The sequence below is a fragment of the Embiotoca jacksoni genome, unplaced genomic scaffold, assembly GCF_022577435.1.
Source record: "Embiotoca jacksoni isolate LCO1_2020_lvr unplaced genomic scaffold, fEmbJac1.0.p SCAF_9, whole genome shotgun sequence".
Classification (NCBI taxonomy): domain Eukaryota; kingdom Metazoa; phylum Chordata; class Actinopteri; family Embiotocidae; genus Embiotoca; species Embiotoca jacksoni.
The window spans coordinates 15,650,108-15,663,674 of NW_027185447.1; the positions used below are offsets into that span (position 1 = coordinate 15,650,108).

The 13,567-nt window shown below is 39.1% G+C and overlaps 2 protein-coding genes across 3 annotated transcripts in view; one reads left to right on the forward strand and one right to left on the reverse strand.

Moving 5' to 3' along the window:
• The window catches only part of LOC138192960 (fibulin-2-like), a 32,326-nt gene extending 22,952 nt beyond the window's left edge, over window positions 1-9,374 (reverse strand). Inside the window, exon 1 of the mRNA XM_069140690.1 lies at window positions 9,239-9,374. The gene's annotated coding sequence lies outside the window, so the exon portion shown is untranslated. The remainder of the gene's footprint in view (window positions 1-9,238) is intronic.
• The window catches only part of nup210 (nucleoporin 210), a 28,077-nt gene continuing 23,315 nt past the window's right edge, over window positions 8,806-13,567 (forward strand). For both annotated transcript variants that reach the window (XM_069140676.1, XM_069140679.1), the window contains exons 1-6: window positions 8,806-9,419; window positions 9,708-9,847; window positions 11,512-11,643; window positions 12,315-12,411; window positions 12,675-12,825; window positions 13,295-13,427. In XM_069140676.1, coding sequence (XP_068996777.1) covers window positions 9,229-9,419; window positions 9,708-9,847; window positions 11,512-11,643; window positions 12,315-12,411; window positions 12,675-12,825; window positions 13,295-13,427 — 844 coding nt within the window. In that variant the 5' untranslated portion in view covers window positions 8,806-9,228. The remainder of the gene's footprint in view (window positions 9,420-9,707; window positions 9,848-11,511; window positions 11,644-12,314; window positions 12,412-12,674; window positions 12,826-13,294; window positions 13,428-13,567) is intronic.

Sequence of the window (13,567 nt, forward strand, 5' to 3'; positions counted from 1 at the left end):
GTTTACCATACTGTACCAATATCCTGGGCTCAATGTTTTTCACTGAGAACAGCTTATCAGAGTTTATCCATTCATGTAGTGTATTCTCATGAAACTGCTTCCCTAGAATAAAATGGAGATGTTATTTGGGTCAATATGGCTTATACCTGCCTACAGTAAGTGGTGGAGCACAAACTGATTCAGTAAACCGTCTTCTTGCTACGGTATACATGGCAGGAGTATTATTATATCTGACACATTGTAATTTAGTCTATAAAGTGATATAGAACAATTGCTGAGGCCTCTAAAGCTTTTCTTTGTACACCATACTGTACAGAGACAGAGTGGCACCACAGTCAGGCCTGTTCCTGTGAGTAAGTGGTGACTTTAAATCAGAGAGCACATTGAAAGCAGGTGTTTTCTATTTTACTTTTCCTGTTTTTTCTTGCTGCCTGCATTTGTGCCAATTGTACAAGACTTGTGACACTTCCTTCTAAAAAGCTTGGTTCAACATCAGAGATGACCTCAAAATCGTTCTGCGTGACAAACATGACTTTTGACATTTTATGCTCAAATGTTTTTAACCAATTTTAGTGGAGCTCGTCTTATTTTGTTATCATATTTGTCCCAGACTGCATGTCCTTAGAATAGATTCCCACCAGAGGAGGTGCTGCCACAGAAGGCAAAAGATAGTATACCTATGTATGAAGATCCTCCAGCAATATCTTCATGATATGACTTTAAACTCTGCTCGTAAGTTAGTGTTTTCAGGTGAATCTGTGACCTAAGCATGGAAGGCATCTACTCATTACATCTAAATGTAATCACTAAAGTCTACAGATCATCAAAATGAAATCTAACATCTGCTGCTCTGTTTTTCCAGGCAAAGCCGCAGAACAACACAAAGTGCACTGCAATTCCAATTCGAGAATCAATGAAGTCTTTGTGTGCAGCGGGTACAAAATCATTTTACCAGATCTTGAAGTCTTTCACTGGCACTTGACCCACTGCTTTGGTGTTTTAACTGCAGCCGTAAAAAGCACCAAAATCCAAAGTCTGCCATGTGTCTACAACATTCACAGTCAGTGAAAGGGGAAAAGTCAACACAGAAAAAGACCACTGGAGATCTCATGGCTTTACCTCTAAACACCTGGACATGGGGCTGTTTTCAGTCAATGAAAAATAATCTGTTGGGTTGTTTGTTCAGCTATCAGGTTAGGGAATGTCCTACAAAGCATTTCAAACAGCGACTGTTTGTGCTTTGCCATCCCAGTAGCCAAAAACTGACCTTTATCCTTTTGCCCACTGTGACACGCGCATGCACGAAGCCTTCACACGCGCAAACACTGTATATAATTCTTCAACGCACGAGAAAACACGCTGAAACTTCAACACTTAAAACATTTCGATGACGGCTGATGGATTAGTGAATGTCTCGCGCATGAAAGTAAAGCACACAGTCCAAAATGATTTCAGTCATCTATGATGCACAACAGTCAGCATTATAAGTGACTTCAACATTTGTACGTTGCAGTCGGTACACACAGAGCAAAAAAAACAAAAACATAACCGCTTATTTTCATTCATCGGACAGTTACGACACAACTAGAAACAGCTGATTTAAATCAACTCTCGAAATAATGTTATCCATGATCAAAAACATTAGACTGATCACAGCACACAGCGTATAATCTAAATATCTATGCCCCGTGGGATCAATGTATCAAATCTATCGATGACATGGAGAGGTTTTATCTATAAAAGTGACGCTGCCTACCTCTCGTCCCTGATCTCGCAGTGCTGGTGTACTTCTGAGGGACACTTGTGCGTAAAGTTTATGCCCAGGCTCCGGCTGGGAGCGCCTTCGCTCCCTTTTCTTTTGGAGTGGGGCGGGACTAACTTTCATCGAATTATTTTCAAACTTTTCCGAAATGATTTCTGTTTCATTTTCTACGTTAGAATTTACCCAAAATATGAGAAAAGACAACTTGGAGAGGCGTCAGGAGAAAATGTGTGTTTTCAGTACGTATTGAAGTTAATTGTGTGAGTGTCTCTGTGGGAATATAATGCTGATTAAAAGAAATCAGAGTGCCAGTAGTGATATAGTAGGCTATAAAGGAATATAACAATGACGTGAAAATCACAGACTTGTAATTTATTTGTTTTTGTACATATTGCACAAGTAACCTTGAAAACTGCAGTTTCCAATTAGGTCCCATATTATCTGTTTACTCCTTGTGACGAATTAAGCTCATACAAGCATCATTAGACATCACGTGTTGTCTGTGATCTTTTGGGTAGGATAACTGTATTACAGCAGTAATGACTCAAACCTGATATACTGCATGGTCCAAAAGAAGTCTCACAAACCTATTTCTTGAGTTTTCTCCTAGTTTGATCTTAAGGGTCACTAAGTCCATAGTGAGAATAAATATAGACAAAAGCTGCCTAGTTGGATGAATAGACTGATCAGGCAGGCACAGGGGGGCAGTGAGGCCAGTGGCCACTTTGTTTCAGGGCTCTACCTTGACTAATCAATGACAGCGATGAGTCAGTGTCCCTATTATTACTTTTCTCTGTTCATTATAATCAAATGCAGGCAGAACTGCTCAAGTCACACAAGATGATGACCCCCCAGGTTCTCATCTGTCCTGGTTAAATGAAGTCTTTATGTTTTATTTAATTCACAATTCAGCTAAATATACTCTGTTTTATATGTGTTTGTGACTTGAGAAGTGTTGATTAAAGCTACACCACCCAGGGACATAAACCAGACCAATCATCCTCTAAGCATGTCTACATCTACAAAAGTGACTTGTACAACCTAGCAGGAGTCACACTGATGGCAGCTGTATTGATTTGTATGGGTCAATCTTAGCCTGACTCATACGTGTTACTCAACTTGTGTTGAGTTATACCCCAACAGGAGAAAGATGTATGAGGTCCAGTGAACTCAAGTTCATCCCACGACCTCCCATTCATATGATCATTAATAACCTGGACACATGAGCTAAGTACGTGTGGAGCTGGCAATTCTCTTGGGATGCTGTTGTCATTCCTCTGTGCAGCCAAGTAACGCCCCTCAGCTCCCGGCCATTAGGATCAAGTAAAATCACCATCAAAGGTATTACAGGTTTACATGTGCCTTTCTTCCCCAGATGTTGTACAAATGACAAAAAATTGCACAACACACATTACCCATGGCCACCTGCAGTAATATTTCTGTTGACAGATTGTTTTGGAAATTACATCACAAATGAATTATCCCTTGAGCAGTTTCAGCAACTACATATGCTGGTTTTAGTTCTGAATTGTAGACTTTAAACAGATTCAATAAATAATTATTGTAATAAAAAAAAGTGGTTGGACAGAAATGAATCCCTAAATGCCTCATGCCTTGGAACATTTGAGGCCCTCAGACTCCAGAGAGATTTCCTCATGTTGCAGGCAGGGACCCAATTGTCTGTTCCCCCCACAGTAGTTGACCTCTGTTGACTCTTCAGGGGTTAGGAACCCTCAGTGCAGTAATGGCTCTCAGACTGTGAGATAATGTCATCTGACACGCACTAATTTGGGAGAGCAAATTGCACCCCATACTGTTGTAATTTCTCATTCATGCATGTTTGAATGGTGACTTATGGTACTAATAATTGCCCAATCACACTGACTGCCCCCGTACCTCGTAAGAACCCACCTAATGGGCATTTTGATTTTTTTTTTTTTACACTCTTGAATTAAAGTTTAATACACTGTTTATTTGTTCTAAGACCAGAGTGAAGTCTGTTCAGTAGCTTTATTCTTCTTCTGGGTTTTCAATAAAATGTATGCCAGTGATAGTGACATCATTGTCTACTTGGGGCCCCCTAATGCAGCCGGCATTAATGTTATCTTTCCATTGTGTGATACATTGTCCCGCTCTTCTGCCTTTGTTTAAACAGGTGGATTGGATAGTATTTGTCGTCACCTTTGTTAGATCACAGAGGCAGTGTGTGAAGTGGTCTAAGTTGATATATTGCTCATCTTTTAAGCGTGACTGCAATCATCCTTACACATAAGCTCATTACAGCATTGTGTAATACATCAGCCAGAATCCTGGCAACAAGTACACACAAATACAACGTGCCAGATGATTCTTTTCAATCTGCTAATTATAGTGTTCACCAGTAACAAACCTCACATGTGGCTAATGACCAATAAAATGTTGTAAACCTGCTGAATGAAAATGTTTTTCTGGCCTACTCAAATATGTTTTCTATCACTGCGCTGCTGTGGGTCCACAAGATAAAGTGATAAAGAGAGAGGAAGTCTTTAAGGTAAACCAGCAAAGACAGAGCACTAAGCCTCTATGGGGGGCTACACCAAGGGAAATTAAGACCCAAATGTAATGTGGTGAAAGTGACTCCCCACCTTAGCCTTGTAAAGCCTTTCCAGGCTGTAGTTAAGTTGCATGTCTGCTGCAGCCCCATTATGCAACAACTCTTGGTTTAGCTACAGCAAAATGTTAAATTATGCGTCATTTGTGAATTAAACATTTAACACATTTAGTGTGATATCATCTGATGTCAAAAAGTACTTCAAACAGGGCTATTATTAGGGAGTAGATCGAATAAAGAGTGAAATGAATAAAGAGTTGTGACTCACTAAGCAATAAATGTGGTTTAAATTTAATCACTTTAGTGAGATTTCCCCTCCATTGTCAATGATCATGAATGCACAGAGTTGCAAACACAAACCCATTCAGCTCCATCGACCTAATAACCGTGCCATGGAAATGGCAAGGGAATTCAAAGCATGTAGTAGATTGCGTAAATGGATTTAACACTTACAACACAGCTCTGTGGACTTACCCTGTTCTCCCTGTTTTACTTTATTTACACCATGTTAATCTGTAAGTGAAAAGGGAAGAGTTGATATTTAAGGATTTTTTTTTTTCTGTCATAATAATTCATTCAAACATCACCAAACATAAATCTGCACCGAAAACTGCAGAGTCAAGACCCTTTGGATATTTGTAAGTATATCACACTGTTCCACTGTGGTAATTGTTTGAGCTAGTCCTACCTCCATGTCCTCTTGCGTTTCTTGGAACACACAAGATAGCTCCCTGAGGCAAAGGCTGATTTCACTGGATAGTAACACCTTTTATTATGCCAACCTACAGCAGTTTTTACTGTGCCTCACACCTAGGGGACATTTAAACTGCATGCTTCCCAAACTATTTGAAGCAGCGACCCTTCCAAAGCCTATTACATTTCGTCTGAAAGCAGAGCCACCAGTTGAGAACATTGCCATTGAGTACGCGCTTAAGTAAGTGCTATAGCCTTCTGCACCCACTTGTTTGGACCAAGCCAAGCATGGTAGCCAAGTAAAGTTCCTGATTTCACAGCAGGAAGTATATGACTGCTGATGCATGCCAGATGAGGAGGCACCAGACAGGACTGCAAAAGCAGCTGCAGCCATTTGTGATGCAGGGTGCTGCAGCATGCTTTTAGTCTAATAGTGGAGGTGGAGGGCTTTGATGGTTTCAGGTGTGGTACGTGATGCTGCACCGCTGACCATATGTTAAAGTGGGTGTGACACATTGGAATCTGAAAGGCCAACCTTTAAGAAATATTTTGTTGATTTATACCACAACGTACCGCAATCAGTAATTTTTAATCAAATCAAAAATGCTAAAATTCTGACAAATTAAAAGTAAGTACATAACCATAAGAGAACTTCCCATTTTTCCTCAGTTTTAATTTATGATGGCAAAGCTCTCTAAATCTGCTTTAATCTGATGAGTCACATGAAGAACTATTCAAGGCCCAGAAACAACTCAAATACATCACAAGCACATTTCCTTTGGAAGGAGTTCAGTCCTGCACTTTGTGTTTCCTAGACTTGAACCTCCATGTGAACTGTTCACAGTCACAGAGCGTGACATTCAGGTATTGTTTTCCATGTTCACAGACATTACATCATTCACTCCTAACATCAATTGTACTGCCCATGGATAGGGTACAAAGATTAAACTAAAAGTAACAGTGCAGCCTTGTCAAAATAAATAAGAGCGGTATTTTCTTCTCAGGTTTCATTCCCAGCTGGCATCCTTGTACTGAAGAAGGATATGTCATTTTATTTCAACCCCAAAACAGATTGAAAAAAAAAAATCGAACCAAGTTGAAACACCGACCACTGTAGACCACATTACCTCTGTAGTGTGAATGTACACTATATATATCACGTGTAAATTGCTGCAGTTGCATCTATGTGGTTGTTATTAAATCCAGCCTACTGGAACACAGCACCAGTCAGTGATGGGCTTTTATAGCTAATACACTCTGACTCAAACAATATGTCACCTTTGGCACATAGCGGCATTATGTAAAAGACTTCAAAACCGCAGTGTATGCGCTAAGCAAGTTGTATCTCTCCAGGAGGAGCGATTCTGTAAAAACTTCAAAGCAGATGAGAGGATGGATCAGAAATAATACAGCCAAACTGAATAATGAACAATCTGTTAACAATTCATGTTTTATTTCACCCACCAATTTGAATGCCAGAAAATGATCTTACACAAAAACAAACAAAGGAAATTACATGGTTTAGAGCTTTGCTCTTGATTTTGTACTGTATTAGACTTTCAGTCATGTTGCTATTTAGCTCATTTTCATCCATACTACATTCAATCGCTATATTTTTTTTTCTTGAATACTGGACCATTTGAGGGGCACTGATGATATAAAATTAACATTGAGGATGAGACAATATACAGGTAGCTGTTAGTGACACCTAGGGGTGAAAAGTTGTGCATTGCATGTTCTTGACTGAATGCTGTAGCCCCAGACAGTAAAACTGGGGTTGAGACCAAAGGATGCAATGGAGTAATGACTGGCAGCCAGATGTTCATGGTGTCTGCCTCTTCTGATTATTCAGGATGATTTTGTAGTTTAACATGAAAAATATATTTTGACCAGCGAACAATTTTTTCAGTCTGTGCCAGCCGGTTTCTAAATGCCCTGCAAATCATTCTCAGCCACCTGTTTTGACAGAGCAGGAATATATTGTGTAGTACGGAGTGAATGTTTGTTTTCATTCTTATACATGTCTGGAGTCCATGAACCAGTAGATCAATTGGAAATGTAACGATGTAGTCAAACATGTACAGGTTAGAGAAAAAATACGTACAAAGTTATCCATTTATCTAAGCAAACTTTTATAACCTGTTGAGATAAGATCAGTAATAAATTATATCTTTATGAATCAACCAAGTCAGTTTTATTGAGTGTTGTTTACACTTCATGATTAAGTTTAAGCCATCTTAATGGTGTGCTCTTGTTTTGTTTCATTGTGATGTTTATAGTGATTTGTCAAATGACAATCTAACTAAATCCCTCTTCTGGAGCCCTAAAATCTACACTGAGGTTTAATTGGCACCTCTCTGACACTGTCAATAAAAACTGCACATCACATCACAGAGGTGGGATAAATTCAAGGGGTTTTGGTTTCGATTTGATTGTATAATTATGCCCATGAACTGGTAACTCAGCGGTATTGCTTCAGCAAGGTTATGATTGTGTATAAAAGGTAGATGCCGTTGCTGTTTGACAATACTTCTGAAATATGTACAATGTAAGCATAACATCAGCTTGAATGGGAAAAATATGAATTGGTATAAATCCTCAATTTTGACAGGAATGCCTCAGGTGTAATTAAAAGGATAAAGCCTAAAAGCCCCCATGTTCACAGTGATCTGGCTGGTGATCCAGCCTTGCAGGGTGGGGTCATTAATTCCACTGGTGGAAGAGGTATCCCTTACTTCAGTAAAAGTACCAATACAGCAATGTAAAAAAATACTAAATTGCATGTCCTGCATGGAAAGTCCTAAGTAAAAGTACATACAACTGTAAATATTAGTAGCAAAATATCTTTAAAGTCCCAAGTCCCAAGACCCTTTGACTGACATTATACAAGTAGTAGGCTATATAATATCAGCTAGTTTGAACTACTTTATATCCAGTTATATATCCAAGGAAAGCAGAGAAATTTGAAGGGTCATGACAATTTACTGAAAACAAAGCTCTGATAAATAAATCTCTTTTACTTTTTTTTTTTTTTTTTAACTTTTTCTTTCATCTTTTATTTTGGTGAAACATTGGATAACTTGAAAATGTAATGAAATTTTATACGGGACAAAATCACTATTTTGAGGAGCTATTAACAATTCACAGACATCTTAAATGCGACTCCGATTACATAATGGGTGTATACTGTACATACTGTATATACTGTGCATTTTATATTTTTTTTACTGCTATTTTATTGCTTTTATTATTCTATTATTATCTTATTGCTTCCTGTATGCTGCTGTAGCGGAAAAAAAAAAGTCCCCTTGGGGATTAATAAAGTAACCTAACCTAACCTAACCTTATAAAATGTCAAGCCAAAAAGATTAGAGACTGATAGTTTAATCTTTAAAAATGCGTTGCATTTTAAAAGCTTGTTATCTTATCCACTCCGTTTAAATTGTCATCTTGAAAGTCAAAAAGCTGTAAAAAAAAAAAAAAAAAAAAAAAAATTGAATGAAATAGGAAGTACAGTACTTACCCCTGAAATGTAGTGTTGAAACATAAATAATCAGGATATTGGTAAAACTCAAGTAAAGTAGAGGTTCCTCAGAATTATACTCGAGCACGGTACTTAACTTGTATTTCAAAACAATTCAATTCAATTGTTAAAAAAAAAAAAAAGACAAACTGTACCTTTAAGAAACACCCTGCTCCATCCTCCCCCCCCCCTTGTCCGTGACGCTTCCTCCCAGCATGCTCACTGGAAGTCAAATTATTGCTAATGGCGGGTATTGTACAAAACATGCGTTATCTCAAAGCTATTCTTCTCCAGCTGAGCGTTCATATAAAACTGTGAATTCTCAAATTAACAGTCGCTTTGTGTGTTTGAAGCATCTCTGAGGATAAACAAAGAGAAGAGCGCCGGGAGGACTTTGTAACTGTCATTAGCAGGTGGCCGGTCAACTCCTCTCGATTCCCAACTGAAACTAGGGGGGAGGCAGATAGGCAGCGTGTGCGTCTTCAGGGTTTAAGACACGCAGCTTCATACCGGGGCGACGCCAGCCTCACCTGAAGGTCTGTCACGGAGCCACAAAACAGCTCACTTCATGGGCCGAAGGAAGTCGAGCTAGTACCGAAAGTTAGCGTTCATTCATTCGACCGTTGTTTTTTTTTTTTTTTTTTTCCCCGCTGCCAATAAATGTGGTTACCTCATGGGTCGAAAATGAATCCGGTGAAATTACTGGTGTCGGTGTTGTTGTTGTTGTTGTCGTCAGCCGTGAATCCGCTGGAGGGTAGCTCGAAACTAAATATCCCCAAAGTGTTGCTGCCGCTTGCTCGAAGTACGAGAATTAACTTCACGCTGGAAACTACTGAAGGCTGCTACAGATGGTGAGTAGCTTCGCGCAGGTGTCGGATTGCAAAGGGCACGAAGAGGCCACATGGACCATGTGTAATGTCCTTTTGTTAGCTTTTCCTCAATTCACTTATTTATCCATCTGAAAAAAATAAATTGGCATCTCAACCCAAATGCTACTTAAAAAAAAAATAAAAAAAAAAAATCCTTGTATAATGAGTACAAGTTGAAATGACGTTGTTGTTGTGGCAAATGAAGGACTAAATAAATACGTAGCTCCACTCAAAGTACATGACCTGTTCTTGATGGTCCTCTTCTTCCAGGTCCTCCACCAGACCAGAGGTAGCGAGCATCCAGGCTGTGGATGAGGAGGCCGGCAGAGGCTGCTCCCGGAGGGCTGTTCTTCAGGCTCTCTCCACCCAGCCCTCCAGACTGACCAGCATCATTCTGGCTGAAGATGTTGGTAAATACAGCAATTTGGTTTCTTCTCAATTCATATCTTAAGCAATAATTTGTAAAGGCGAGTGTTCAAAGAGATTTTACTGTTTATTTAAAAAATAAAAATAAAAAAAAAGTGGGTATGTTGGTAAAAGTGCTGTCAGATATAATATATATGATAAGATATTGAGGCGTTTCAGTAACGGTATTTTTGTTTTATGTGCCAGCATAAAAACAATAGTTTGCATTCAAATATTTTGTCAAAACTAACATTGCTGAAGTTGCTCCCTGACCTCTCCCTACTGTTTCTGTGTATATTTGACACGTAATGAAGTCATACCGTAATGCTGCGAAACAGTAGGACAACATTACATCAACGAGTCAAAAAAGTGTTTGTCTCGACATGATTATAACAACGTTAACGAGAACAATACGATATGTTTACATTGTTGTATACAAATAATTAAAACAGTCCACAAGCATGCAACCCCTATTGAAAAAAACTAAGAAAATGTAGATTATTGCAGCCTAATTTTCCAACAATGACCAACATCTGCAAAATTACGGAACCTCGGAAACCATTATTTGTATGTGTAATTGTTTTTTTTTTTATATCTCTTGCTGAGAATAAACTGAAACTGAAGAAATTTGACTGTTCGGGAATAAAAATATCCAGTGAGTGGTGACTTCAGGAAACTGCTTGTACAATTATGTTTTATTAGGTTACGATGCAAAAAGCTCCTTAAATATTAATTATCCGAGATACTTGTTCAAGCAGTCCAGATTTCCTGAATAGGTGTAATATGCTAGTGTTGGCTTGGTTTTTACAGAAGCCTCTGCACGTAAATTTTGTTTTTATCAGTAATCATAAAAGATCCTTTATCACATTTTTTATGGGGTGATGGTCCCTTCCAAAAATGTTTGTGGTTTATTTTTTTTTCTAACGACATATTCTTCAATCAGTTACCTGCACCTCCAGCATGTCTCACTGTCTCTGTCATGTCAGATTCATTGAACTCATTTAGGATCACATTGATTTCTAATCTATAATATTCCATATAACAGAAACCCATGTAGAATATCTACCAAAAAGTATCATACAAATCATCATCCTGTTGCACAATTTACTTTGTTCATTCTTCCTTTTTTTTTTTTGCTGTTGTGAAATGCTGTAAAACATCTGTTGCCTGTGGAACTGTTGGCCTGACATAAATGCTGGTAGTTGTGAATATTTGCATTGTAATTGTGAAAATCAGACACATTAGCCCTTTCACATATAAACATCTCAAATGTCTCCTTCAAACAAACAGTAATCTGTTTGGACCACTGTCACTGACTTTGAATATGTCCCTATTTCACTGCAGCCGTTTCAGGTTTACCAAAGCATAATCTGATATGATCCGTCACTCATGCAACAGCCCATTTGGCAAACCACAAACGCCACAACATCTGACTTGAATGATAACTGTAGAAAATTCTGCTCGGAGCAAAGGAAGCTTTAGAGCTATCACCCACCACTGTCATTACCATACACTCCTGATAAAGTGTTTTAGTCAGAGGAAGATTTTATGCTTTGACACGCGCCAGGCATTACTGCGTCTTTCATAAAACACCAAAGGATTTATTTCTGAGCATCGCATTGTTTCATGGACTTTGTTTAAACTGCTTTGTCTTCCCTTTCATTTGCAGTCACAGGACAGGTGCTGCGGTGTGATGCTATTGTCGATATCATCAGTGAAATCCAGATCGTGTCCACCACCCGGGAGCTACATCTTGAGGACTCACCACTGGCACTCAAAATTCATGCACTGGACTCTGAAGGTGACACATGCTGGCTTATGAAAGGATAGCATCTCTCTAATTTGAGGCTGTTTGGGATCTTGCTCGGTGAATTCCCCCTTTACATTGAGAGTAATTTGCAAGCATTTCTTGGAATTAATCAGCTCTCCTATTGCGAGGAGTCCACATTGTATTGTTTATTTGCTGCTCTGAAGACTTTTCGGCGTGACGACTGAGCTGTCTCTCGGCAGTGTTTTCTTTCCCCTCATGCTAACACTGTTTGTTCTGTTCGACTGGCTCCATTTAGGGCGGGCACACTTTGTTTAATGAGCTGTAGCTACAGCCTGGTTCTTTGTGATGATTGCTCCAGGGTGTGGTGGTTTTTTTGTTTTTTTTTGTTTTTGTTTGCTTGCTTTGGCTTCGAAGTGCATCTTGGACTCCTGAAATGGAGTAGATTGCAGAAGGTCAGCAGACGTCCTGAAATGAAATTCCTATTGGTTTTGTTTTTCCTAATGTAACTGCCGGGAGCTTTCAGACAAGTGTGATCAGCGTCCATTATGCACTCAAGCATAGTGAACCCCGTCTCATGACGGACGTTGAAAGGTCTATGCAGATATTCTCTGTTCCTCACCAACTCTCACATACCCATGTTTTGTTTTAGGAATTGTGGAAGAAAGACATATCGAAACAAATCCGTCTTTTTTATATTGCAGGAAACACCTTCAGCACCCTCGCTGGTCTAGTATTTGACTGGACCCTAGTGAAGGATGTAGATGTGAATGGATTCTCTGACTCTTACAATTCATTACGGTAAGTATTAATAATCCACTCAAACTCTACTGAACACTGGTTTATGTAAAATCCAATAGGAAACCTAAAGTAGACAAAGTTATCAGCTGACTCTGACTGCTAACCCAATCGTAAAACCATTGATACAACAATCCTCGCTTTCCCAGTGCAGCATTTCTTTTGGTTCCTCTGAAAACTGCTCATTTTTGAAGGTCACATGAAGGAGGCCGCACTGAGTTCAGTCTTGCATATTTTTACCGATGTGTCCCTTTTCTCTCCTCAAGGGTGCTTAAATTCTCTGAGTCCACATACACCCCCGCTGGATACATATCTGAAATGGAGCGCGTTGGGAAACAGGGAGATATTATTCTGGTATCAGGACTGAAAACAGGACATGCTAAGTTGAAGGCCAAAATACAGGAGCCACTGTATAAGGTAAGCTGTGCAAAGGATACATTTCTTGGCTGTTGAAATATTGCACTTTATTGTTACAGTCATCGGTAGCCTTAAGGTTTTTCTGGTCTCTTTTCAAAAGAAAAACTGAAATCAGTGGAGTAGAAGAAGTTCTGATTAAATTTAGGTCCTCTGTGTGAAACACGAAATATAGCCAGTCATTTCAAAATTTGCACTTTTCTCTACAATGAATTTGCAGCTTGCATTTCTTGTCAGACTTTTGATCTGAGTGAATGTTAAAACTAGTTATTGTGCAACCAAGAAGAAAGAAAAGTTGTTTTAAGTAATGATATACAAAATATTTAAAGAATAACTGGCTGCTATGTGCACTTTAGTTTTATTGGTGTGATTTTTACATCAGTATTTTTAACACTGCTATCAGTTAATTGTAGTTTGTTAAGGCAGGAAGCTGAAGCTGTGTTGTTCTGTAACCATGGTATCCATACCACAGGATGTGGCTGCCGCAGAGGTGAGGCTGCTGATCTTAGAGAACATCCTGCTGAGTCCTGCGCATGACGTCTACTTGCTGGCGGGAACTTCCATCCGATACAGAGTCCTGAAGATAAGACAGGGCACGATCACAGGTCTGACTCTGCTCAGTGAAGAGTGATGTTCATCATTCAATCTTAAAATTCACATTTTCTCTTGTTCAAGAACCAATTTAGCAAAATGATGCAGTGAAATGTGGTTTGAGTCGTTGATGCCACGGATGAGTGGAGCAGCT